General features: G+C 35.7%; 1 protein-coding gene across 3 annotated transcripts in view; it reads left to right on the top strand.

Annotated features, from left to right (window-relative positions):
- The window catches only part of nrg2b (neuregulin 2b), a 65,770-nt gene that overhangs the window by 11,068 nt on the left and 27,167 nt on the right, over nucleotides 1–27,535 (top strand). For 2 of the 3 annotated variants that reach the window (XM_043257545.1, XM_043257544.1), the window contains exons 2-3: nucleotides 15,546–15,708; nucleotides 19,216–19,334. In XM_043257545.1, coding sequence (XP_043113480.1) covers nucleotides 15,546–15,708; nucleotides 19,216–19,334 — 282 coding nt within the window. Of the gene's footprint in view, nucleotides 1–7,728; nucleotides 7,867–15,545; nucleotides 15,709–19,215; nucleotides 19,335–27,535 lie in introns of those variants that run through there. The other variant, XM_043257546.1, reaches the window with a different exon arrangement.

Here is a 27,535-nt window from a genome sequence, read left to right as displayed (position 1 = left end):
GATATATAAATATCGTAAACATTAACATCATGATTTTCTGTTGATTTGAAATAATTATGAAAATTGCTAGACAAATACATTTGATCTGGCTGTGTAATTATTTCACTTATTGTAGTATGAGCTAGGGATGGGCAATATGGCCATATTGTAATATTATTTTCTGTATCATTCAATATTTATGATATTTATGACAACGTTCATTGTATATTGGGGAAGTAAATAAATTCCGCACATTTATTGGGCTTTGAGAATGAATAAAAATGCAGCTTGTGTGCATAATCAAAAATTTGATCTAATCATGTCTTCATTCAGTGGTTTAACAATAAATTAAAATCCATTAAAATAAATATTTTTATGTTTGTCAAATAGGTTTCTGAGCGATATTTATATTGCATTAATTAAAACATAGGTTTCTGAGCGATATTTATATTGCATAAATTAAAAAAATGGATGACAGCAATCTATGATACCTAAATAATTATGTTAATAATTATATTTTGCTATACAATAATTTCTTTAAGTTAAATCAAACTTTTATCTATTGTGAGTTTCGGTGTTTGTCTAAACTTTTAGACTCTAAATCAGACTTTAGGGTCATGTTTAGGGTTGTCTTTGGTCTGTGCTTGGACTGAATAATGTTCTCATCAACCTATAATTAACCTATAAACCTTATCAACCCGAATGCATCGATTGGCAATGATCAGTTTAGTGATAGTGTTATCGAAGGACTTTGACAAGTATATTATTCCATACCTTGCATGGCAAAATCATGGACAGTCCTAACCAGCTCACTCATATGTATAATGCACCGTGCCCCAATTTGATATTCAAAATATTATATTCCCACTTTCCAGCTTTCCCCCATGTGAGGAATGAACTGTGACAAGCAGCACAGCTCCGGGAAAATAAACCCTGTCATGGTGCTGCGGCTCTCACATGAAGTGGTTTATTTTCATATGTGCCTGCATGTCCCAGAGGTTGCCAAAAATAATCATTTTTTCCAGCTATCTTACTTTAGCGTAGGTTCTCTTAAACGGCGAATATCAGTGTTCCAGTAAAGTCTTTCCAGAGCAGTTTGCAGTTGGTAGCTGTGTTCAGTAGTTCTCTAGTAAATCACGTTTCGAAACGCAAGATACTTACACAACGTTTGGTGTCGCAAACCGCATCTGCATTAAATGAGGCAACGAGCAACGAACATAACTGTAGCAAGCTAGTTACCAAAAAATAATAATAATTAGAAATATATGCTGAAGCAGAGTCTATAATATAATCTAAATCTTAAGAAGGTTGTTTTGACTTTGGCCAGTACAGAGAGTGACCCCGGTGGCATGTCTTTCATGGATGAGCTCAAATCTTTTCTTACAGTGCCGTGCTTTTACCTCTGCTGTCATGAATGCGGATTTCCAAATGGCCGTAAATGTAAAGGCTTGATATGCTTTCAGTTCCCACCTGACAGTGAGAGGGCACATGTGTAGTGCTCTCTCAAAAACTGTAGGCGGAAGGACCTGCGCTGAAGAGTCATTTCAAGACTCTACAGTCAATGGGCATGTTCTGAATGGCACACTGCCATACTACTTATTCTGTTTTGCAATTTGCAACATGTACACTGTGCGCAGTGTGACATAATAAATCTGCCAAAGTGTGCAGCACACAGTACCACCGGTACACACTGTGTGGAATAGTGTATCCTACAATACAACGCTCTCAGCTTGGCTTTCTACTCGAGAGGGATGACTAAAGTAAGTACTAAGTGATAATGGCCATCATTTTCAAAGATCTCTGTCATGACTCAGATGACATGTTTCCCAAACTATATATATATATATATATATATATATATATATATATATATATATATATATATATATATATATATATATATATATATATTTTTTTTTTTATTATTATTATTATTATTATTATTTATTTATAGTATATATAAAATACAAATAAAAAAATAAAAGAATAAAAGTTTTATTATTATTATTATTATTATTATGCAGCATTTTAACGCATATAATTACGCGTTTGTATATATATTCCCATATTTATTTTTGTGTGTGTGCAGAGGATAGAAAATACAGTTTCTACAGAAACTCAATTTGTGTGTGTAATAAAAAAATACAAATAATGTTCAGTATATATTTGGATATTACTTAATATTATAATATCAATGCGTTTATATATGAACATTGTTTAATATTATATATGACAATTATGTCAATTATAAAATAAAAATTATAGATATGTTTGTGCATAATATAATAATAAATTAAATAATAGATTAATGTATTTAAAAATTAAGATGTGTTAAAATATTATATTAACATGTACTGTACATTAAATTGTGGTTGTACATTTTTGTGTATAATGTAATATTAGATATTATAATTTAATATTAGTGTGCTTATACTACTATACTATTTAATATTATAAATGAAATTAAAATAATATCTATAACAGAATAATTAATAGATTATTAAATTATATATTATATATTAAATTATATATATTAGAATTTCAATAAATTATATATAGTATATGGTAACTATAAATAATATAATTCATCTATATTTTAGCTTGACATTTATATACATTTATAAGAGGTGGTATTTACAAATGTTTTTTTAGGGGATGTAACTGATCACCTTTTTGGTTTTCCACTGGTTTAATTACTTTTTAGATATTTCGCCATGCACTGTAAATAGCCTTTCAGTGCACCAAAAAACAACTTCTCGTTTCTTCTGCTTATACGTGATATTATTCGAGAGCATGAGCAATGATTTCCTTTTTCCAGTATGTTCTCTCTGTTTGGTGGAATTTTATTAAGCCAACTTATTAAGCCAGGCTCTCTCTCCCTCTGACACATAAAAGCAGTCTGTGGTTTCACATGTCTTAATGCTGTCTGTTTCTATTTCGCTGTGGGCTTCCTCTGCTGTCATATCCAATCTGTCTAAGGACGTGTATTGTATATGCATTTAACAGTACCTTTGGTTTTAAAGTGAACTCTGCGCTAGTGTGAATCGCAGTCCGTCTGAGATCCGTAGACGTCTCATCGTCTGTAGCATAAACTCGTGCCAAACGGCGATCGTGCTTACGCATGCTCAGATGAAGAAATTCAACCTAAACCGCACTTTAACCCTTTCCTGCAGGATTTAACTGCTAGTGCTTTTTGTGTTTTGGAGGAACAGATAGCTACAGATTCGCTCTGACACAAACAGACGGAAAGAGTGAGGGAGAGAGAGATATGCCCTCTTTTGGCTGTCAGTATCATTGTGCGCATTCATTCTGGTCTGTTCTCTGTGTGACAGTCTGTCTCTCTCTCTCGCACACACAAGTGTCACGGAGAGCTGGCACGCGCTGCAACCAAGTCACGTATGCCCATATGTCGACCTTATGTGTGTGTGTGATCGACTGGAAGTGAACCGCTGAGATCATGTGCCAGTCATACAGTATAGCCACGGGACAAATTTGCTCCTCAGACATGAACTACATCTTAAAAAAAAAAACATCCTCAGTTTGAAAAAGTTTACGTTTTTTTCCGTAACAGTTTATAACAAGATCCGTTAGTTTTTTGCTAATGCTTTAGTAAAATATTCTGTTTTGTTTATTAACATTAGTTATGTGAACATGAACGTAAATGTAGTGTTCAATAATTAACTACCGTTAACGAATGTCGCCTTTTTTCTTCGCTTTTTTTGGCAAAGTCAGTGGTATTTACATTAGCTTTATATAAATTACAGTATAAGTATTATATAAATAATTCATTTTAGAATTATAAAAAGAGAAAATAGCTTTAAACAATATAAATGCGTGGCATGTCTTTATTAACGTAAATTATCAAGTACTGTCCTATCCTGTTATTTAAAGGCACATATAAAGAGATAGGTCACCAAAAAATGAGCATGATTTGATATTTAGATATTTTTCATAATGTCTCCTTTTCTTTTGTATTCCACATTAGTGTTTGATTTTTGGCCGAACTGTCTCTAAGACTTTAAATTTGTTGAGCTTTACTCGTCCTTGTCAATTATTATAATATAATGAAATATCGTTACGTTATATTATTATTATTATGATTTTAATATTCCATGTAAATGCATTACTATGACCCACACAGTAAACATTTGTGGCTGAAAAAGATTTATTTTAAGAAATGTGTTAGTTTATTCAGCAGGGTCAAATGAAATTAAATCGAAGTGATATTGATAGTATTAATCTTTTTCAATTAAATGTTGTTTTTTAAAAAAGTATCACAGTTTCCGCAAAATCTTAAGTGACAGAACAGTTTTCCACATTAATAATAATAAAAATATATATATTTCTTAAGCATCGCCGTAGACTGGAGTAATGATGCTGAAAATTCAGTTTTGCCTCAAAGAAATAAATTATATTTTGTTAAAAAAGAAAATAATAATTTTAAATTCATTCATAATGCATGGAGACCGGTAGGAGAGCATCTAACAAGCACCTGTTTTCTTTAGAAAATGCACAGATCTAATTCTGCTTTCTTGTTTTCCGTTTATTTTCTCTCTGTAGCGGCTGCCACTCTTTCATAAATGCAGTTGATAGAAAGGCTGTGTTGTAGACTTGACCCTAAACACACACACACACACACACACACTTCCCTCAGATATTAGCTCTTTACTGCTGTTCTTTCAGGCGTGTCTCAGACAAGCTTTCATGTTACTCTTATCAAGCTCACTGTTCACTCGCTCTTTCTGTTTCCTCTGAGAAAACGAGTGTGTACATCAATTGCGTATGTGTGTAAGCATCCGTGTGTGTGTGTGTGTGTGTACACTCGCATGCACACTTGGGTGAGTTTCACTTCATCCAAAGTATTAGTGTCAGTATGGCCCAGGTCTTTTCTTCCTAGATCGAAGGAAGAAGAGAGAAAGAGGATCTCAGGAGACAGAAACTATTCTGGTGATAGAACGAATCTAAACAACTCACTGTATCAAATATGTAAACAGATCACACTTGGCTGCTACATCACTGTGTGTTTCTCAAATCTCTAAGATGAAAAACAGTCTGAATAATTACATACTCATTTTGTTTAGCAATATTGAATTACATTTTGATGTGTAACAGTTTACCAAGTATCGCCGGCGATGTGCAAAACTTCATCTCTTTCACTTTCTATGGCATTGCAGGGATGCTATTTTTGTGTTACAGTTTCAGTAAGCTATTATCTAACATATAATAACGCAATGATTTTTATAATTCCTAATTTATAAGTATAATTTAGTTCGGCCTCACCTCGAGCTTCTCGAAGATTTGCAGGCTTGTTAGTTACACCACTGTGACCCGTTACATGTCCGGAGACTAATTTTTCAAAATGATTAAAAAATATTTTCTACTTGAAACATTGTTTTAAAATAACTATATTAATTGTGTGAGGCGTGATGCAACGTGCGTGTTTTTAAATTACTTTTTCAGTTAAAATATATTTAAAAAATCAGAATAAAAGATAAATATACTTAAGCGTCTTTAATCTAAAGGTTGTTTCTTTAACTGGACTGGCATTTTTTCTTTTAAGTATAAACAAGTTTTATTCATTTATCTATTTTTATTTGTGTGTGTGTGTGTTTGCGTGTGTATGTATAGAACTAAATGTTTAGTTTTATGTACATTTTAATGGATTTGTGTGCCATGTTTTTAGGTATAAACCTAGAGATCAAGAGATCAGTCCAAACGCTGCTGTTGCTTTAAAGAAATGCACACTTCAGGACGTGATACTAAACCCCTCACTGAAAAGCATCTTAAAATAACATCCCATTTTAAGCACCATTGCAAAATGTTGAAGTATTTCTGAAAATATCTAGATAAATTCACTAGTTTACCTTTCTGGACAGCTAGTTGACTTTCCCCACCCATAGTTTGCATCTTTTATAGAAGAGAGCGAGAGAGATAGGCAATGAGACACTAATGGAAATTGATAGCTAAATTGCAGAACGTAATGAGGACTGCAGTAGAGATGAGATCACAGATGTGTCTCTGCAAGGTCGTTTAAGGGTTAGCGAGGATAGGGTGCTTCTTTAACAGATGTATGAGGATGACCTCCGCACACTTTCTAGGTTAAAGCAGCACTGCTCACCCGCCTGTCGTGTTAGGATCAGACACACTGCCAGATACACCTGTAAACCATGTGAGGATTTACAGAGCTCTTTTAATGGTTTTGCGTTTGTCTCTTTTTGTCAATCCAGCAGCTGGTTTTGCGTTTTTAAAGTGGTCATGAACTGAGAATGAAATTTCCCTTGATCTTTTGACACGTGAGATGTCACTGCACTATAAAAGCATCCTGTGGCTTTCTGCAAAAAACGACAGCTTGTGGAATGAGCCACTCTATGATGTAATAGTGTGGCTAAACTCCGCCTCCTTTTAAACATACTTAACTATCAGCCAATCAGAGCGGTGGGTGTTTACTTCTGAGTGTACTGTATGCCACAAAAAAGGACAGAAAACAGATTATTCTAAATTATGATGTTTTCATATGTAAAAAACCTTGATAATATTATAAGTGGTAATATTACAGTAAAAAAAAAGATTCATGACCACCTTAACTAGTTGAATTCGGTCGTTTATTGCAGCTGGTTTAAACAAAGCCAAATAAAGGGGAGATTTTGAATACAAATTAAACTCTATTGACCAAATAGAATAGTGACATTCAACCATTAAAAATTGCTTAGAGAGTTTCTGTCATTCAATGGTTTAGGGTCAGGTCAACAATTTTGAAATGTTTGTGAAAAATTGTTTAAATAAATATAATTCTTGGTGAGCGTGATGCTCAGGATGCTCACCTAGCCTGCATTTCTTGGATCAATTTTTCACAAACATTTAAAAATTAGTTTTTGAAAACAAAGAACAGTAATATTGTGAGATAAAATAAATTTTCTGTTTTTAAATATATTTTTAAAATGTCATGCCATGATGCAAAGCTGGCATTTGTTTATTATTAACAAGTAAACCACAATATCCTTTAATGAGAAAGTAAAAAAAAAGTTAGATTTTTTTATAAGAAATATATACTTTCATTTTATTGATCAAAAGTAACTAAGAACATTTGGCTTTTATGTCATTTATAAAATTTTAAGAAATAGCTCTTTTTTTCAAACATTTTTCCTTTTGTTTTTGCGAAATACCTGTTAACCCCCTAAAGCTGGTACAAGGTTGTTTGTTCATATTTCTTTTATGCAGTGTTGAACTAATATAACTAGTACGCACAACAATTCTAAGATAGTTAAGATTATCAACTACCATGGTTATCTCTAAAGTGCCTCAAACCCCCAACCTGTTTACTAGCTTCGATTACTGAACCGGTGAGCTTTACCAGCACAGTTCTGTGTGTTATTTTGTTTCGACTCTGATCCAGATCCATCTACAGGGCGTTTCGGCTGCTCCTTTCCCTTGAGGCACAAATACATCTAATGGACCCTCTAATTATCTCTTATCATCCATGTTCCCTTGTCTACTTATCATACTTTCTCTCTGCAGCTCGGCTCTTTTGTTTCTCGCTCTTTCTCTGTTTGTCTCTCAGTGCTCGGCTCCTCTCTTGTGAGCTCGTAACTTGCTTCTCTTCTTTCCAACAATCTTCCAACACTCCCCACCCATCAGTAGGTGTATCCCTGCTGAGTGTGATGAGGGGTGGGACTGTCCTACACTGTTATAATGTGGAAACACGCACGCACACACACACACACACACACACACGCTCACGTCCCGTCTTCATAGCTTACTCTTCATAATCCGGTCTCAGCATGAGAGAGATCAGCCGCGGCAACTGCAGGAGGATGAGAGAGAGAGAGCAGAAAAGGAGAAAGAGTGACAGGAGAAGGAAAGATGGACCACGGGAGGGAAAAAAGAGGGGTGAGATCCCGAGCACTGCAAAAAAAAAACATATATATATATATATCAATAGTTCTGTTTTGATTTACAGTCAGCATATCTAAACTTGAGAAGCAATGTAATACTTGTTTTTTTCCACATTTTAAGCATACATTTTGTTAGATTTTTGCTTGAAGTAGGACAAAGATGGGAGCGGTTTAAGACAAATACAATTTGAAAGTATTACTGCAGTTTAGCTCCTTCAGTCAATTTATTTTGAGAGTTAAGAGAGTTAAGATATTTTTTGCTGAAACACAATAGAAATACCTTTTTGGATGTTTTGCTCTGCGCAAGTAGGGTCATGAAGCTGTGGAGAATGAGTGTTTGTGTTTGTGTTTGTGAAGGAAAGAGTGAAGATGTGTGAAAGCTGGCGTGAAGCTGAAGTGAAAGCTGCAAGCCGTCTAAAGCATGTTAAATTTGACCTTGATTCCAGAGACTTATGGAAACATTCGATCACAAGCTCTGCATTCGTTGTTTCTAAAGAACAGAAGTTATTTATTTTGTGTTGCAGTATTAGTCATTTTTGTTCAATTTAATTCCTGAATAAAAGTATAATTTAATTTTTTATTAAAGAAAATTTCTTTATTTATTTTGTGTTGCAGTAACATAAAAACTGCAAAAAAAAAAAAAGGACAGGATGAGCCATTGATTATGCAGTGTTGTCTTGAACAGCAGTCAATATTCAGAAGTATTTGACCTCTGGCTGCGCTTGACCAATCAGAATCGAGCTTCAAGTCATTAGTCATCTCTGTGTCATCTCAGAGAAAAAAATAAAGCTATATAAGAAAACTAATGTATTATTTTTTATGGCTGCGTGTTGTTTTCGGACTTTTTGCATCATATGGACAGACCAAAGTTGATGAAAACCTCAAAATAATTCTTTCTCCACATTATGGATAGAGCTGTTTTTCTTATCACATTACATTTCATATTGCAACATGAGATTTGGCTAATCCAATCACATTTCAGAGCGTTTTGTCCTTATCTTTATCTGGCAATTGTGGGAAATTTCATCCAGAAATACCAGAAACCGTATTTCGCTTTATTTTTTTAAAAAGTTTATTAATATTTGTCCCTGTGACAAAGGATTTATTTATCTGTAACTGTTGGCTTTCTATCAAGCGTCCCAGTGGATAGTGCTGTGTTTCATATCACATTATGTTTCATATTGCAACATCAGGTTTGTTTTCAGATTCAGATTTCCTCTCCATCGCTGGACAAGTCTAACAGTCGCTGCTTCGCCTCAATGGGTTTGTTTTTAATAAAAATCTGAAGTGTCTTTTCTGGTTTCATTCCAGCCGAGGTCCGTCTGGAAGAGAGATGTGGTTATGACGGTTGCCAGGGATAGCTTAGAAAGAGTCGGTTAGTTGTCCGTTCTTGTGTGTGTGAAGCTCATAAATGCTCTTGCAGGTGTTAATGAGTGTTAATGTTTTTCTGTGCAGTGTCATTGAGCGGCTGGGCTTCATTCAGCCTTTTTTCACCGTTTTCTTCTTTATAACGTCAGTCTGCTTGTGTGTGTGTGAGTGTGTGTGTGTGTGTGTGTGTGTGCTCAACTGGACAGATGAACGTTTGAACCTTGAAGGAGAAAAAGAGAGGGGTGGTCAGTGATAAAACTCCATCAGAAAATGCTGATTTGAGCAAAAGCATTCATGCACAACTGCAACCTTGTGCAGCTTTACATACACACACACACACACACACACTTCTGTCTTGGGTGATGTCAGAGACTCTTACAATAACCTTGTGCCAGCCATTTTTCTGCCATCCTTGTTTCTGCTCAACTTTTACCTTAGTTAAAAATCAAACATTGTTACCAAGATGTATGTATGACAGTCTGGAAAATATTCCAGACTGGTCATTGAAAACACTGATATGTTGATTAACTAATAAAAACATTTTCTTTATAGAGTATTGGAATCTCTGATTCACTAAAACCTGACAGATATCAAATAAAAAGGGTTAGGGTTTAAAGGGTTAGTTCAACCAAAATATATAATTAGGCTGTGTTTTATCTTCGAACCTTTCTTCTTTCAGACGAATCCAATTGGAACCCTTTTAATATACTGCTGTTCAAAAGTTTTAGTTCCATATTTATTCAAAGACATTAATACTTTTATTTAGCAAGGTTTCTTTAAATGAATAAAAAATGACAGTAAATAGTATTTTTATATATATAATTAAAGTTACTATAAATTATATATATATTTAACTAAAAACATATGTATTGCAGTTCGTTAAACGTAGTCCTTCTGCTAGAAAATAGTCCCATAGTCAGTTAAATGAAAACAAAGAGTAGCAGAAAATAGCTTATCATCTGCTGCATCATCCATATATAATAATTTCTCTCAAACACACATCTGCTTATCTCCCAGCATGTGGAGACGTCTGTTTTCAGTCTTTTAGTTAGCATGACATTACAATCATCATTACAGTGTAAACCGATCGACATATGGACATATATAATCATACCTGAAAGAGAAAACCAGTAGATACAGTAATGTTCCCTCATCACGTGGAAAAACTGCCACGCAACATATCTCTGCATGAGAAAGGTTTATTAGGCGGGGAAGGGCGTGGTCTCAAATATTAAAGCAGGGGTCACTCATACTTCATAAAAAAAATAACAGAAATACATAATATATGGATCAGTTTTATGCTGTATTATTTATTGTTTATGCTGCTAACGGTGGTTTCTAAGAGTGTTGTGTTGCTCAGTGATTCACAAAACTGTTGGGTGAAGCGGTCATAGCTGTGCTGTATCGTGAATAAAAACACTGCTGCTGAATCACAATCAAGGAATGGAACTAACTGTGTGTGTGTGAGTGTGTGTTTGTGTGTGTGTGTGTGTGTGTGTGTGTGTGTGTGTGTGTGTGTGTGTGTGTGTGTGTGTGTGTGTGTGTGTGTGTGTGTGTGTGTGTGTGTGTGTGTGTGTGTGTGTGTGTGTGTGTGTGTGTGTGTGTTTGTGTGTGTGTGTGTGTGTGTGTGTGTGTGTGTGTGTGTGTGTGTGTGTGTGTGAGTGTGTGTGTGTGTTTGTGTGTGTGTGTGTGTGTGTGTGTGTATTGCAATTATTTCTGAAGGATCTTGTGACACTAAAGACTGGTGTATTGAGATTGAAAATTTAGCTTCGCATCACAGGAATTAATTACATTTTACAATATATGCACAGTCCTTCTACCGTTTTTACTGTAATATGTGTAATGTTTTTGATTGTTGAGCATAAGAGACTTACCAACTGTGTAATTTTCAATAGTATTGTATATGTTGCAGATTTATAAATGGTAACTGGATATGTGTTTTTAGATCTTGATTATTTGTTCACATGCTCGACAAGAAGTTTAACTAGTTTTAAAAGGGGGCAAACAGCTCTTTTCCCTTAATATTTGCAGAAACCGGTCTGAACTTGTATTACAGAGCGACAGTCAGTTTCATCTCGTAGGCCTTGTTTCTGTGGAAGAGAGAGAGGAAACAGGGACGGAAATACTATTTCTAATAAAAGACTTCCAGGACTATCAAAGCGAGTGGATGGAGCGTTGGGCAGAGAGAAGAAAAGACATCTTTCATGTGCTCTGTCACTATTAGCAGTGTGTGCATTTGTTCCTGCGTGCTTATACTTGGATTTACTGATCAAGCAGAAATCAACTCGATGATGAACATGAAATGCCTGCTATGCTTTCGTCCTCTGGACAGCTGTCCCCAATACTTCCACTTTTTGTGTTGCTGATAGTTTATTGATTTGTACAAAAGAAACTCCTGATATTCAATGTAGCTGTAGTAAATTAGTTTAATATAGTGTGCACGCTCTGACCAGTTTGAGTCTGGCTGGGCTTCTTTGAGTCAAAAGCCCAAATAAAAATGAGAGAATAACCAGATCTTTTCTGCAGATTTTCTTCAAAGTTAACATAAAATTTGTCTCTTTTTTATTTGTAATGAGATGGAGATTCAGTGAGTAATAATGTTGGGACATGATTTTTTTTTTTTTTGGAAGTGTCATTGTATGGCAGAAGGGAGAAAAATAAGTGGACTTTATGATGTTACCCAAAACTAATCGTTGTTTCCGAGACAGAGCAAGTTTTAATTTTGATGAAAGTTTACCAAAATATCATACTTTAAATAATGTGCATTAAATAAAAACAAAATGTATTATGTATTATTTAAATTTAAAGCATCTAAAGTACTTATTGTGTTTTTTTAGGAATACTGATACAAAATGTTTTGATACAAAGGAATACTGATACAAAATGTTTTGTATACTATTGTATTTATTATTAGTTTGGATTAATTAGTATTTTTATCTTTTCAGTTAATTTAAAGATAATATTTTAGTCATTTTTTTAAATATTCTTTCATCACTTTCATCATTTTTTTTTTTTTTTGCAAGGCACCGATTAGTTTTCTAAAATATATATGTATATATATATATATATATATATATATATATATATATATATATATATATATATATATATATATATTTATATATTTATTTATTTATTTTTTATTTTTAATTTTTTTGAAAAAAATGACCCACATCCTTGAATGTCTTTTTCTGTTATAAATTTCTGTGGTTTGGACTCTCTGGTCAAATGAAGTGATCTGAAGTGGTGGTTGATTCACTGTAAAGTGTAGTTTGAGTTGCCGAGGCAGCAGATTGGCTGGTATTGATGAGCGAAGCTGATTGGATGGACTCAGAATGAGGTTTTTCACTGTGCTGTGAGCAGGAGTTCAGGGGTTTCTGTTAACAGAGCAATCAGCTGCAAGTCTCTCTTGGACATGTAAAGGTTTCCTCTTGTGCTCCTGAGTCCACGTGAGCAGAATTACTACGTGCAAGCATGTGATAAGAAGTGAAATGTGTGTGTGTGTGTGTGTGTGGAAGGGGTGCTTCTATACATGTGCATTAATTGTATAAGGACTGAATGTGTGTTTTAGTCAAGTGTGTAAGTGTGTATTAAACATTTGCAGTGTATGTGTCTATGAAAATATGTGTGAGAGAAAGTGTGTGTGTGTGTGTGTCAAAAGCATCTGGAGAAGAGAAGGTGTGATTTCACTGGATGTGACAGAATGAAGTATTGCTCTGAAGAGAGAGAGAGAAGGAGAAATCCACAGATGGAGCCACACTCAGTTAAACAGTGAACAATTTGCTGTTGTTGTGTCCAAATCCGTTCCTGAATTCCTTTGTTTCATGAGGATTACACTTACAGCAATATTATTATTAGATTTTTGGAAATTCACTTCAAAATCAAAGGAAAGAAATGTACAAATATATTTTGCATTAAATATATTTGATATAAATATAAATGAAAGCAAACTTTAGGACAATTAAAGGTGACATATCATGAAAATCGGACTTTTTTTAACAAGCGCGTCTGATTTATCTCCCCTTGTGACGTTGCAAAGGGATCTCATTATAATAATACCGCCCCTTAATTTGTACATTTCTACATGATTTTGATTTCACAAACAACAATGGTGTACCGGTTATAATGCCATGGTGAAAGTTTGAGCAAAACATGCTAACAGAGCCTCCGATGAGATGAGAGCAGTGGATTTATTGATGCATTTACTATATATTGCTGCTGTCAAACAGATCTAAAATAAGAAGATTTCTTTCCCAGCTGTTTACCTTCACAGACATAACCGACTGTTTTTGTAACTCGTGTGTTTTTAATGTAAACTTGTGTGTGAATGAGAGCTTAGTTTAGTCCCGTTTTCTTTGTGCTTTGGATGTATTCACTCAGAAAATCATATATGAGAAGTTTAAACTAATATGATTTAAAATGCACCATTTCAGCACAATAAACATGATAATCAGAACCAAAACAAATGTTGTCAGTAGGTACGAGCTGTTATTGGCGCAGCTCTGTTCTGGAAAAGGCGTCGGGGAGCAAAAGCTCATTTGCATTTAAAGAAACAGGCGCCAAAAGTGTTTGAGTGTTTCTGCTTCCACTCAAAACAGGCATTTTCAAAATGATATAATAAATGATCTGTGAGCTATTTTGAGCTGAAACTTCCCAGACACATGCTGGGGACACCAGAGACTTATTTTACATTTTGTAAAATGTGGCATAATCCTTTAAGATATAAAACTTAAATATATCTTTATTTAATGTTTTAAATAATGCGCTGCTTTAACTGATGCACACTAACCCACTCACAGAGAGAAAGAGAGAGGAGATGACTGTTATTAATAAAATAGCCTAGAGCTACTAGATCGCTACATTATATTTCTCAGCAACGAGGTGGTAAACTTGCTATTTTTAAAGCAACTGAACGCAGCTTGATTGTTTGTAGAGAGACGCAAAGACGCAGGTAACGCAAACAGTTGCACCTCTCTCTCTTTCTCGTTCGAGAAATAACTCAAATAAACAGATTTAATTTATTCAGATAAATGTGATCTTACCGCACTATTTCATCTCTGTGTCTGATATGTAGTGGACAGAATGTTAGCACTAATGAGCCTGATGAAAATAATAATATTGCGCTGCTAGTTTTAACTTGTCTACAACTTGACAAGTATAAACTAGCAGCGCAATATTATCATTAAGAATAAACAGGATTATCAAAAGCTAGCCTTGCTTTAAAGGATTTTAAATGCATGACGTGGAAGCTAAGAACCGCCCGACGCCGTTGATTATCCTTAGATATCCTTAAATTATAAATAATAGTATTGTAATAATTTAAATGTAAATTGTAAGTAATAAATATATACATATATTGTTTAAACTGTATGTATTTATATATAATAGTATTTTTATTTTTATAGTATTTTTAGTTTTAAGCTAGTTTTATTAAAAAGCATTAAAATGTTCTGTTATAAGAAAACGGATTGCAGTAACGGAAAATAATCTTAAAGGTAAAAAAATAGCCTTTTATGTTTTTATTTCAAATATCATTCATAAGTTCTTTTTGTTTGTCAGAGTTTTCAGGGTGTGTGTGTGTGTGTGTGTGTGTGTGTGTGTGTGTAAACTCTGATCATTATTTGCTGCACTAAATGTACTGTACTTTTATTACTGCTCATAGTTCCCAATATTGGGCTTGTTTCTCATTGTTAGATTACTTTAGCGAGGTAAACTGCAGAAAGATGAGCCCCATTAATCTCTCACATGCTCTTTCGCTTCTCACTTCTTTCTGCTTTCCCACTCGTCTATTTGCTTCTCTTCATCCTCCCATCTGCGTCTGTCTCTCAACATGCTTCCTTGCATTTTCAGTCGTCATGCCTTCTTCTTTCTCTCCTTTCCTCCTCTTACAAAATCCCTCCCTCTCTCCATCTGTCCCTCTTCCTATTTTCTCCAGTAACCTTTCTTTCTTCTCCACTTGTCACCTCAGTCAGTCTCACCTCCACCTCAAGGAATCCATATTGCTCATAGTTTGCTCCAATTATGTTGAGTATTTTTGTCTCAAGTGGTTCTCCTAAAATGCATAAATAAAAAGAGCGACAAATGGAACGTGCGTGCAATGAAATGGAAGGAATTTTGCAACATTATATTCTCTTTTCTGTTGATTTTCTTTACATCGGTGCAACAAACAAAGCGAAAGCATTGCTCATTGCTGTCCTCGAGAAACAACTGAGGCATTAAAGAGAAAAAAATATGTGCTTTCACTGTCTTTTAGGCAAACCTGCTTTTCTTTTCTGCTCACTCTCTGTCTGTTTTCTCCGTCTGTAGCATCAGCTCCGAAGGTGAAGCCCATGGATTCTCAGTGGCTCCTGGAAGGTAAAAAGTTGACGCTCAAGTGTGAAGCTGTGGGCAACCCGAGCCCCTCCTTCAACTGGTACAAAGATGGCAGCCAGCTCCGCAAGAGGAAAGACGTCAAAATCAAATCCAACAAGTAAGACTCATCAAACACACACACACACACACAGATGCACAAGCAAACACACTACTCATACACTGGCAGAACTATTCTTGGCATCAGAGGTATTAAAAATACATCTCCCATCAACTCAAGCAGAAGATTGTCCCAGTTTGTAAATAGACTCAGAGATTTTCAGAGGGGAGAGAGATGCAGACGTCTTGTTAAAGGAGTAGTTCACACAAAATGAAAACTCTTTCATCATTTACTCGCTCTCATGTTGTTCCAAACCCGTGTGATTTTTTTTTCTTTATGAAATTAGGAAGAAAGTTCATGCTGCTCTTTCTCATATAATGAAAGCAGTACCAAAAAAAAACAAACAAAAAAAATCTTAATCTTGGTCCAAATGTCTTGTGCTCTAAATTCTAAATCTTCAGAAACCATGTCATATATTTGTATGAGAAACTGAAAGAAATGTTAGCTATATTTTAAACTTTCTGTTATAGTGCTTAAATCTCATTTGCAGTTTTCCTATTGCAATATAGAAATATTCTTTAATTTAGTCAATATTTCATCACGTCATATAAATTAATATTCATGGGAAAGCACAAGATTATTGAATGCATAAATTCGAAAAGTAAAAAATACATTTGAAAAGTTTGTAGGTTTTTAAAAGAAATATTCTCAAAGCTATATATTTGTTCAAGAAATAAAGTCAAAGCAGTAATTGTATCAAATAATATTACATTCGAAAATAAGTGTTTTCTATTTAAATATATTTTAAAAAATAATTTATTCCTGTGATGCAAAGATGATTTTTCAGCATCATTATTCCAGTCTTCAATATCACCTGATCTTTCAGAAATAATTCTAATACGCTGATTGCTTAACAAATATTTATTATTATAATCAATGTTGAAAACGTTTGAGCTGCTTAATATTTATATTATATATTTGATTAGTAATATACATTAGTAAGAACGTATTTTAAACAACTTTAAAGGTGGTTTTCTCAACACTCCAATTTTTTTGTGCTCTCAGATTCCAGATTTTTCAAATCCATGCACCTCGGCCAAATATTATCCTTTCCTAACAAACCATGCATCGATGGAAAACACCTGTATACTCCTCAATTTCAAAAAACTGACTCTTATGACTGGTTTTGTGGTCCAGGGTCAATACTATTATTTTACATCACCGTAACGTATACTGTACACCGTATACTTATACTCTATGATTATAAGTATTCATTTCTTTTAATTAAGTGTCATTTCGTGCAAGTGGAGGCTGTAATTTCATGTTTATGTTAAAGGCACTTAGATTTGAAAGATATAGAGTAAATGATATTAAAAGGCGCGTTTTTGGCTGAACAGTCAGAATTACTGATATTGAATTTCCAGGCTCTGGTCAGCTATCTTAAGGAAGCTCCATCAGTGAATTGTGGGTAACTTCCCCTTCATAACTTTTCTCTGGCAATGGGACCGTGGGTTGCCGGCGCATCTGAGGGGAGAGTGTGTGGGCCCGAACACGCAATGCTTTCTCCCTCAGTGGTGTCTGTAGGTGGAGAACGGAATTTAAAAAAAAGCATATGACTAAGTTTATATACGCTTGGGGTCTAGATAAACTAGTCTTCAGCGAGAATTGCATAATCATGCAAATGTCTTAATATATGGGAAAGCTGAGTTTCGTAAAAGCATCCCATAAAACGCTGAGCTGTGCACGTTGCAGTAACATTGCATCAATGTCATTTAGCCGTTTGTGACACAAATCAATAGTGCACATGTCGCTGTGTATTCAGTCCGTAAGACGCCGTCGGTCCGTACGTAGCTGCTCAATATGCGGGGACCGCAGGGAAAGAAACATACGGGAGAATTCAGGGCATTCCGTAACGCGGCGGTCTTCTTCTGTTCTCCGAGAAAAAGTGCTGAGGCGAACGTTTCCACAGAAAGCAGATCACTCTAACAGGATTGCCTGTTCACTGGCCCCTTGTGTAATTTTGCAAATGTGTGTGTGCTGAAACTGCAGATCCACAGCCACGGAGACACACGCTCACATCTGTACGCACACTTACGCCGATGAACTGTGAGTGAAAGAGCTGACAGCATGGACAGGGATGGTTTAATAATGATGGAGGTAAAGTAAGGACAGAGGATGATACTCACAGCTGCCATTTTCTCTGCGTTCAGTTCCTTCAAGAGCTTTGCTCCTCTAATGAGCTGTCCACATGCTGACCTGAGGAGAAGGCCAGAGAGACAATGCGAGTATCACATTGACACCACTAGAGATGTGATGAAGCCAAAGTAGGACATATTCCTGGACCAATATTCTTTGTTGGTCCTGGAACAACATTCCTATCAAAAATCAGGTCTAATCCCAGCACAAAGTCAGATGTGGGATATCTCTGATTCCAGCCATGCAGACTCGATCGCTTGTGATGTTTCCCTTTTGTAAGCTGATTTGGATAAAACGTTTGCTAAAACAGTAAATACAAATTGTAATACGCTGTTCAGAAGGTTTGTAAGATTTTTTTTATGTTTTAATTTTAATGTATAAGTAACTTTGCAGTGACATGTCAACTAATTCTCATTTATTTGCAGCTAAATGTCTACTAGCTCTCAGAGAAAGTACTGGAAGATATTAAGCAGATAGTCTACTATTAATCTAATGACTGATAATTGACATGTAGTTGCAAAGTTATTTACTGTTAGTAGAATGTCTAAAGAACAGTAATATTACAATAATAAAAAAAAGTTTTTAATGTTTGAATGTATTTTAAAATTTATTCCTGTCAACTGATGGCAAAGTTGAATTGTCAACAATCAAAATCAACATTTAGTTTCACGTGATCCTTTCAGAATCATTGTAATATGCTGAAAAAACATGTATTATCATTATGAACATTGAATATAAGAAGTTGAAAAAAGTTTTTGTAGGATTCTTTGATGAATAGAAAGTTTAAAAGAACAGTCTTTTTTTAATATTGGACATGTATTTACTGTCAAAATTTGGCAGGTGTAGGATTATCAGCAGGGAGAAGAATTTATTCTATTTTAGACACCTGTAACAAGCAAACGTTTAAAGGGAACAAAGAACAAAGGTTGCTTGTACGTTTTATATAATGTGATGTCGCAACTTTGCTTATTATTAAATGGTTTTCTGTGCTGGCATGTTTATGTGACCTCATCTTGGCAAAATTGTTGGGATTTCCGCATCAGTTTCCATTTCATTGCACTTTTCCGAATAGAGCATTGGAAATTCTGACTTTGGAGTTGGAACACAGCATATGATCCTATAGTCTGACTGGTTGATAGCAATGTTGTTCTAAGCCCAACAGCACGGTGATCCAGGATCATGTCTTTCTGGGATAAATAGCAATTACATTTGCATATACACAAACTCTCTACTTTCTACAAAGTCTTTACCAATGTTTCTTTTCTTCCCTATCTCATCTGACTTTTTTAGTCTCTCTTTAATGCCCTCATATACCCTGAAGTTTTTTTCTCAATTTCTCTCTTTCTTTGTGTCTCGTTTGCTTTTGTGCAGGAAAAACTCAAAGCTTCACATCAGCAGATTGAGACTAGAGGATTCTGGGAACTACACCTGTGTGGCGGAGAACTCGCTGGGCAGAGAAAACGCCACCAGCTACGTCAGCGTCCAAAGCAGTAAGAGCTCCATTATTTCCCTCTTTGCAAATAGCTGAGAGTCACAGGAGACCAGCGCACCTGCTCATCGTGGGGCAGATTTTTCTGTGTGTATTTTGTATTTATGTGCTTTGTAAGATGTCTTTACTGTGAAATCACATGGGAGCTGTCTTTAACTCTGGTGAGATAGCTTGACTGTTGCGGTTTCTGAGGAAACACGCGAGTGGTGTTCTGTTCAACCTTTTCCAACCTTTTACAAAATGCAACCTAATGACTATTAAGTAATTTAGCATGGCCTAAGTATTGGATTGCATTTGCTCCCCTAAACAAATACGTGAAACATTCAACATGATTTCATGAAAAATATGTATTACATTGCTATAGGTATGTATTGCAGTGGTTCAGAATTGAAATATTCGTGGACTGTTGCTAAACCTTAATGCTCTATCATGTTGGAGATATCTAAATCCAACCCTAAACCTACAAACAAATGCAAAACAGAGGTATTTGTTGATGCAACTGTGCCATTTCAACTTCCTTTTACACAGATTTGAACTGTTTTGTTAAACCATAGTCACACAGGATTTGAACCAGAGCTCTTTGTGTCTTAAGTACGTCTCTGTAATCAGTGAGCTACCAATCAAACCTACTGTCTCTGAAAAGCCATAGATACAAAGCTGGATATTTGTGATGCTAATGTTCAAAAGCATCAGTTTTCAAATCTCACAGCATATTAATATTGTTTTGATGTCATAACGTCATGTTCTTCAAGTAATTGTGCGAAAATTACGCTTTATTAATCGAAACTCTAGAAATTAGTTTGAAAAGGAATAAAAGGTGTCTGAGTTTTACTGCCTCTAATGTTCATTTCTTTTGAAAAATGTAGTGATATGTACTTATTGGTACATATTTGGTGTCGAGTGCATCAAGGTACATTTATTCCATGAGATGAGGTAGGAAAAGATTGTTTGTTTGAAGACGCTTTTTACAAGCATTCAGATTTGTTTTATCTACTCTAAAAAAACTGCCTTTCATTTAAAAGCACACTACTGAGTTAATTCAGTAAAAACAGCATTTTTGAGGGTTAAGAAACTGCTAGTTTCAAGCTTAGTTGTCCTAGTTAAAATGTCTATCCCTTTATAATATGACTTGGATCCATCCTTCAAAGGAAAGTAAGTCTATAGGACTGTTTTTTCTGTTTTACTGGCCATTAATGTTACAGCACACGGCTATTTGGATTTTAGGATTTGAGGCAGAATTCATGTCTGTTTTGTGAGTCTGGGTGTTATTGTGGAGAACACACCTCTCTCATCTGCTGTTTTACTCACCGATCTCCCCACCTGCTTCAGTCTCTGGAGTATATCACATCAGCCGGAGGCGTTTGATGTGCCGTTAGTGTGTGTGTGTGTGTGTGTGTGTGTGTGTGTGTGTGTGTGTGTGTGTGTGTGTGTAACTAATGTGAGCTCCATCCAGCCCATCTTAAGGGCAGTAATGGTTGAGTGGTTTGAGATATAGGGTCTTTCTCTCTCTCTCTCTGTCTCTCAACTTTGTCCTCTAGCTCTCCACCAAACCCCTCCATTATCTGATGTGTCAGCAGAGTCTCCAAGACACAAAGACTGAATGAATGACTGAGAGAATGAAGATGATAGAGGAATAAATGAATTAAAGAATAAGTAAAAGAATCAATCAAATAAATTAAGGATTGTATTATGTCTTTTAGTGTATTCACACTATATGCAAAATACACATATATTTTTGCCCAAATTGTGCAGCCCAGCTAGCAAAAAAACATTTTTTTTAAAAAATCTTTTTGCAACTTAATCTTACAACATGAAAAGATTTCTCTCTCTGAAAAAACTGAATTGCAAGATATAAACTTAGAATGCATTAAAAAAATCATAATTGAAATTCTGGGTCTCACAATCTATTGGACCTGTTTGTATTCTGAGGGACCCTTCGCATGGAGTTTGATTGACAGGCGATCTGAGCAATCATAATGCCAAACCTGCCATTTTTGTCCAAAAGATAAATCAGACAGGGATTGTATGTGCTTTAATCAAAGTAAACTAATGTCGTTGGACTTCACCACTGTGTACAGAAATCTTTCTGCGTGTAAAAAGAATGCATTCTGATGTTCACTCATGTTTATTTCATGCTATAGCCTGTAAAGTGGAAGAGATGATTGGTTCATGTGCCACTTCAATTGAGGAGGTATAAGGACATAGAAGAGCCACAAAAGAGTTAATTGTATAAATTTATTTTAAAAATGACCTCGTTTAAAAACTGAGTCTTTGTTTCCTACCTAAAGGTGCACTTTTTCAGTGTGTGAGAAGTGTGAGAGCGGCATGGCTTGTCAGAAATAGCATTAACAACAATAACAAAGGGGGCAGGTCTTAAAAGGTAAAAAGGTCCTTTCAGGATGTGTGTGTGTGAGAGAGAGAGATAAAGAGAAAGGGTGTGTTTACATGTGCTGTATGCAGTTTGTGAGTCAACGAGGAAATGTTTTGTGTGTGTGTGTGTGTGTGTGTGTGTGTGTGTGTGTGTGTGTGTGTGTGTGTTCAGCTGGAAATCTGCGGATAAGTCTCTGTGCTTAATGAAGATAAACTGTGTCATTTTGGCAGATTCTGCACTCCAGGAACAGCAAGCATTTCAGTCCATAAGTGCACAGATATCAGCTATATATAACAGCACAGACACCCGAGAGACAAAGAGAAAGAGAGAGAGAGAGATGCTCTAGTGGCCATATGGGGGGTCACCAGGGTAGAGCTCTGCAGTATTTGAGAGCATAGAGTAAAGGTGTGTGCCTGTGTGAGTGTTAAAACAGGACAACAACTGCGCTGGCTAAAGCAGAACGTCCTTGAAGATGGGTCATTTAGGAGGAGTGTGTTTACATCTTTGTGTATATGTTTGTGTGTGACGTGAGACCCAGCTGGACTCCGGCCGCTGAATTCTTCAGCTGCAATGCCAAGAGCCTGTCAGATACAAGAGCCAAGTATACTTAACGCAAAATAGCCACACACACACAGCCGCAACCGCAGCTGACCCTGTTTGGGCTCTTAACAGAACACCTAAAAATTTAAAGTTTCGTCACTATTTACTCACGCTCATGTTGTTTCAGAGCCTTTCATTCTTCTGAAGAACACATTTGGAGATGTGAGGCAGAATGTGCTATGAATGGGTCACATGCTATATAGTCTTTTAATAATTTTGTGCACAAATTTAAGTTGTTGTTCACTGATAATTTTGTCCTCAACATAGCTCTCTCTCTCTCTCAAAAAAAAATAATAAAAATAAATAAATAAACTACTGGACTTTAGTCCAAACATTTGGAGATTTTTAGATACTTTATTTGTAAGGGTAAAACATTAACATGTATTTTTTTTCTCACAAAAATCATACAAGTTTGAAATGATATAGCATTTAATTTTATAGCTATTTTAACAAATGGTCTTTTTTTGGAGATTCGTCAATGCGCATTATTTCGAAGCGAAAAAAAGGCTTGTTTTCATAATCTTAATCATAATCTCATCACAATACAATATCTTTTTCTGTCCCTGATATATAATAGACAGTCAGAGAGTCATATAAACTAACAACACGACAGTCTTTGCTATTCTGCAGTCATTTTTTTAACTCAGAAAAATATATCATGCAAATAAAAATGCATTGCAGATGTTGTATCTTGCCGCTACACATTTGTATGAATGAGCGCATCTCACAAAGGCACACGGACACGGGTCATGTTAAATTGATGATTCTGGATCCAGTGTTACTGTTGAGATAAATGAGAAATGAGTCCTCCGTCCCGAGCTCAGCACTGCTGCCTTCAGCTTAATGAGTCTGACGCAAACGCAGACATAAAACACACTCCTGCGCATGCTGCTCGGCCTCCACCCCTGCCCAGCGTCTGTCAACTTCTGCCTGTGTTCACAGTGGAGTACTAGTGTGCTGCTTTCTCCAACTGCACAGTATGTACTGTTTACTGTCTGCTGCTCGCAAATAGTTGTGAAATGACGCGCTATACACAACATGTGTTAAACAGTGCGAGCTGTATGCAAATTGTCACATGACTCCAGTGCACATGTTTAAAGGGATAATTCACCACTTACAATAAATGTTTTAGTTAATACGCTAATGTAAAAATGCGGAAGTATGATCTATATAGTTTTCACAACAGCCATGTGTTTTCTGTTTAGTAAGCATAGTTTTGGTAGTGTTTTTCCACTAATCTACTATGATAAAAAAATAAAATAGATTTTAAAATATGCAATTTGTTAATAAATATATTGTCCAGGGATAAAATTGGGGGATGGCATCCCCCTGGTCGAAAAAAAAGACATAAAGCATCCCCTCTGTAAAACCACCATCCCCCCTTTGCATTATTACTTTTGTGTATTACGTAAAACTTACATTAAATGTATAAATTGTCAAGATATGTTAATACATGAATTAAATAATTCATTTTATACAATAGCGCAGAGCAACACAATGTTCTGTTCCTTGAATGAATCTGTTTTTGAAAGAATCGAGTGAACCAGTGATTCAGCCATTCGTTCAGGTTGTCTCACTGCCTGCATCCCAATGTATATAGCCTCCTATCCACCCTCCCTAGTAGTATTTAAAACTAGTAATATCACATGGAATTTAAGATGGATAGTATGCACATTGGAGTCAGGCACTTTTCGTTTCTTATTGAATCAGCCGTTTTAAATGAATCTTTTGATGTGAATGCTTCAATAGATAATTTATTAAAAAACAGGGACTTGCTGCCACCATTTGTTTATCCATTACGGACCTAAACCAGCCAAAACTACATTCAGTAAGATATTCTTTATTTATCAGTATTGGCCGTTCAGTATTTGTGAAGCCGCCTGAGATCATGTTTTGTAGCTATCAGTCTTTGGTCTCATTAATCTATTATTTGTTCCAAAGAAATAGTTTTGGCAAAATCTCATCATGTTTACATCGCTTTAATGTTTTATATTGTTTTTGCATTGTTGTTGTATATCAGTACTTTTGATTGAATTGCCTAGCAACTTTTATGATGGGTGATTTTTAAATATTATTATTCATTAAATAATATTTTACATAATAGTAGTATTTAATATTGTTAAAATGTGTGTGTGTGTGTCTTGAAATAGTCTGAAATACTTTTAATACAGCAATACAGTAAGCTTTTAATGAAGCAACTCAACATTCCTTCGTTTTAGTTGTAAAGTGACTTTCTGAAATGTAAAAATTGAGGCTTGGGCTCAATTGTTAAACTGTCAACTTTACATTTGAATCCTTGGTGGATGAAGTAGTTCTGCACAAAAGAGGACTTGAGGACATGTTCTTTTATACACAATATTCTTTTTTATTTTTATGTACACACTCAAAGCAATATCATACTCATAAGACATGAGATGAGGCTGTATATTCGCACTCTGCTTTTATCAAGGGACCATAAGTAATTGGACAGTTGACTCAAAAGCCATTTCATGGACACATGTGTTCTACTGCTTCATTATTTTCTACATCAGTTAAGCAGGTAAAAGGCCTGGAGTTGATTCTAAGTGTGCCGTTTGCATTTGAAAGCTGTTGCTGTGAAGCCATATCATGCAGTCAAAAGGTTTCTCAATGCAGGTGATGCAGACAATTGTTAGGCCTCGGTAACAAAACAAATCTATCAGAGAGATAGCAGGAACATTAGGAAAGTCTAAATCAACAGTTTTCTACAAAGAATGCACTGGTGTGAGGACATGCATGGCTTCCAGTGGCACTGGGTTACTGGAGTTTATTGATGACGTGACAAATTCCCTAAGATTTTTTGTTATATTTTTGTTCAACCCCTTAGTTGTTAAAGCACAAAGTCTGCACTTCAATTTCGGTGGCATACAGAGCCACAATATGAAAATTGTGTCAGTGCCCAATATATATGTAAACCTAATTGTATACACGCACGCAATATTTTTCTAATATTTTTGTCCCCTTATTTTGGACATTGCATTGTATTAAAAAAACAACAGCTAAATGAATGTAAATGCAAATGTGTAGTTTATGCATATGCAAATGTACAGTATACAGTACACACAGTACTGCACTGTCTTTAAGAAAGACTTAAGACATACCCTCTTCTTTAACCCCCCTCTTTCTCTCTCTTATTCCCGTCAGTGGTTCTCCTTCCTAATAATCTGTCTCCTTCAAGTCCCTCATTCCTCTATCCTGCTTCTATTCACTCCTCTTTTCATTAGCCTGTCTCTCCATCCGTCCTGCTTCCTTCCCCTCCACCTCCTCCCCCACATGCATTTTGCAGCGTGAGCATGTGCGTTTCTGTGCGCGTGCGATCACTCTCGCTGTGGACACGTCTGTGAATGGCGTCTGAATAGGGAGTGCCTATAAGTGGTTCGATGTCATTGATCGGCACCTGGTTGAGTAGAGTGGATCAGATGCCCCGTACAGGCCCCCGTGTGACTTACGGCTTTCCCCACGACCCCCCTCGCTGGGGCGTGAATCATGTTCTCCTGCCTGTCCGCATCCATCCGTCGGCTCCGAGCCAAGGCTAATGGAGCTAATATCCTGCCACACCAGGATGGACTACAGGACGGAGGGAAATATGTGCAGTCTTTAAAAGCCTCTCTCTGGATCTATTTAAAGCGGAGAACAGATGCACTGCCAGTGCAGCACCTGATCAACATTATTGTCTTTCAGTCATGATTGGATAAACTCACTATCTCCCCCCTGTGGAGGAAGACATATGCTTTTATGGTCCATGAACACATACACATAGCCGCACACTGCAGAAAACATTAGACTGTCCAAGAAATTGATTAGAAAACAAAGGTGTATGTAGATTTTCCCACGTTTTTGTGTCTTGTCCGAATTCCTGTTTATGTTTTGCATTAAAACTCAAGTAAATGTAGTTTTCTACATCTATCTATCTATCTATCTATCTGTAATGCAATTTTAATTTCTGTAACTCTTTAGAATAGAACCACGACTGTTCCCTCAGTAAGTTCTTTATTTGCTGATTATTAATAGCTAGTAAGGTCGTTGTTAAGTCTAGGTATTGGGTAGGATTAGGGATGTAGAATAAGGTCATGTAGAGTAAGGAATGCTTAATTAGCACTAATAAATGGCTAATATTCTAGTAATATGCATGCTACTAAGCAACTAATAGGCGTAACTAAAATAAAGTGTTATTTAAAATTCTAATGGGTTATAAATTCACATTTCAGTTTTATCTCTCATTTGCTACCTCAATTCAAATTTAGTTGAAATTCAGAATTGTAGTTCAAGAAAAGAATTGATTCAATCCTGAGTGGCACACAAGCTATCTATTTCTCTTGTTGTAACAGTCTAATGTTTTTAGACAGGATCAGATGCTGTTTGTGATTGCTAAATCTTAAAATTCTTAAGAAAACATTATTGCACTAAGAACTTCTGCTGTTTTTGTGCAGAATGCTGGGTTCAGCTTATTGGGTTATTTCATTTCTTTTTCATTATTTTTTTGGGGGGGATTTTCTTAACCAGGTGCTGGGTAGTTTTTTTGTACCAAGCTGCTGGGTTAAACAGTCAGAGAGCGTTTTTGGGTTTTTGTTGTTTTTTTTGCATCCTACAGGAGAAAGCTCAATTTTGTGCACTTCTTCAGTGAAATAAAGGTTTGTATGCGTTTTATTTCATTTATAAAGTCTTTATTTTTCTGTAAATAATCTACTAATTAAATGTGTGATTTTTAACTTCCACCCCATTTTAAACACTAGTTGACTTTGACAAAGCATTGTCCCAGCCAGCAGAGTAAAAATAACCCAGCATGTGTTCTGTTCAATATTTACCCAGCACACTGTATTAGGTGAATAACAGTGAATGGTGGTCACAATTTTGAAGCCCATTAAAGTGCGTCTATCCATCATAAAAAATTCTCCACATGGCAGATTTCTGAAGTGAAGCCATGCAACTTGTGAAAGTAAATTTCAGGGCATAATTTTAATTTTTGGGTGAATCATCCCTTGTAATTAATAGATTCAAACTACATTCCTTTCTAGCAAATGTCTCGTTCTCAGAATTGAGGTGCAAAGGGGGATGGACCACTATGTGTCTCTCACAGGAAGCAGTTATAGGCAGGCAGCTCAATAGCATGTACCATCACTGCAGAGAAGAGGACATATGCTTGAGACAGATGTAAGGTTGAATGTTATATCGTTCTGCTTTCCTCCATTTCCTGCTGGAGTGATGTGTGACCT

Source organism: Puntigrus tetrazona, chromosome 14 (assembly GCF_018831695.1).
Source record: "Puntigrus tetrazona isolate hp1 chromosome 14, ASM1883169v1, whole genome shotgun sequence".
NCBI classification, from domain to species: domain Eukaryota; kingdom Metazoa; phylum Chordata; class Actinopteri; order Cypriniformes; family Cyprinidae; genus Puntigrus; species Puntigrus tetrazona.
The sequence above is the reverse complement of the archived record's forward strand: the minus strand, read 5'-3'. Positions and strand labels throughout refer to the sequence as shown.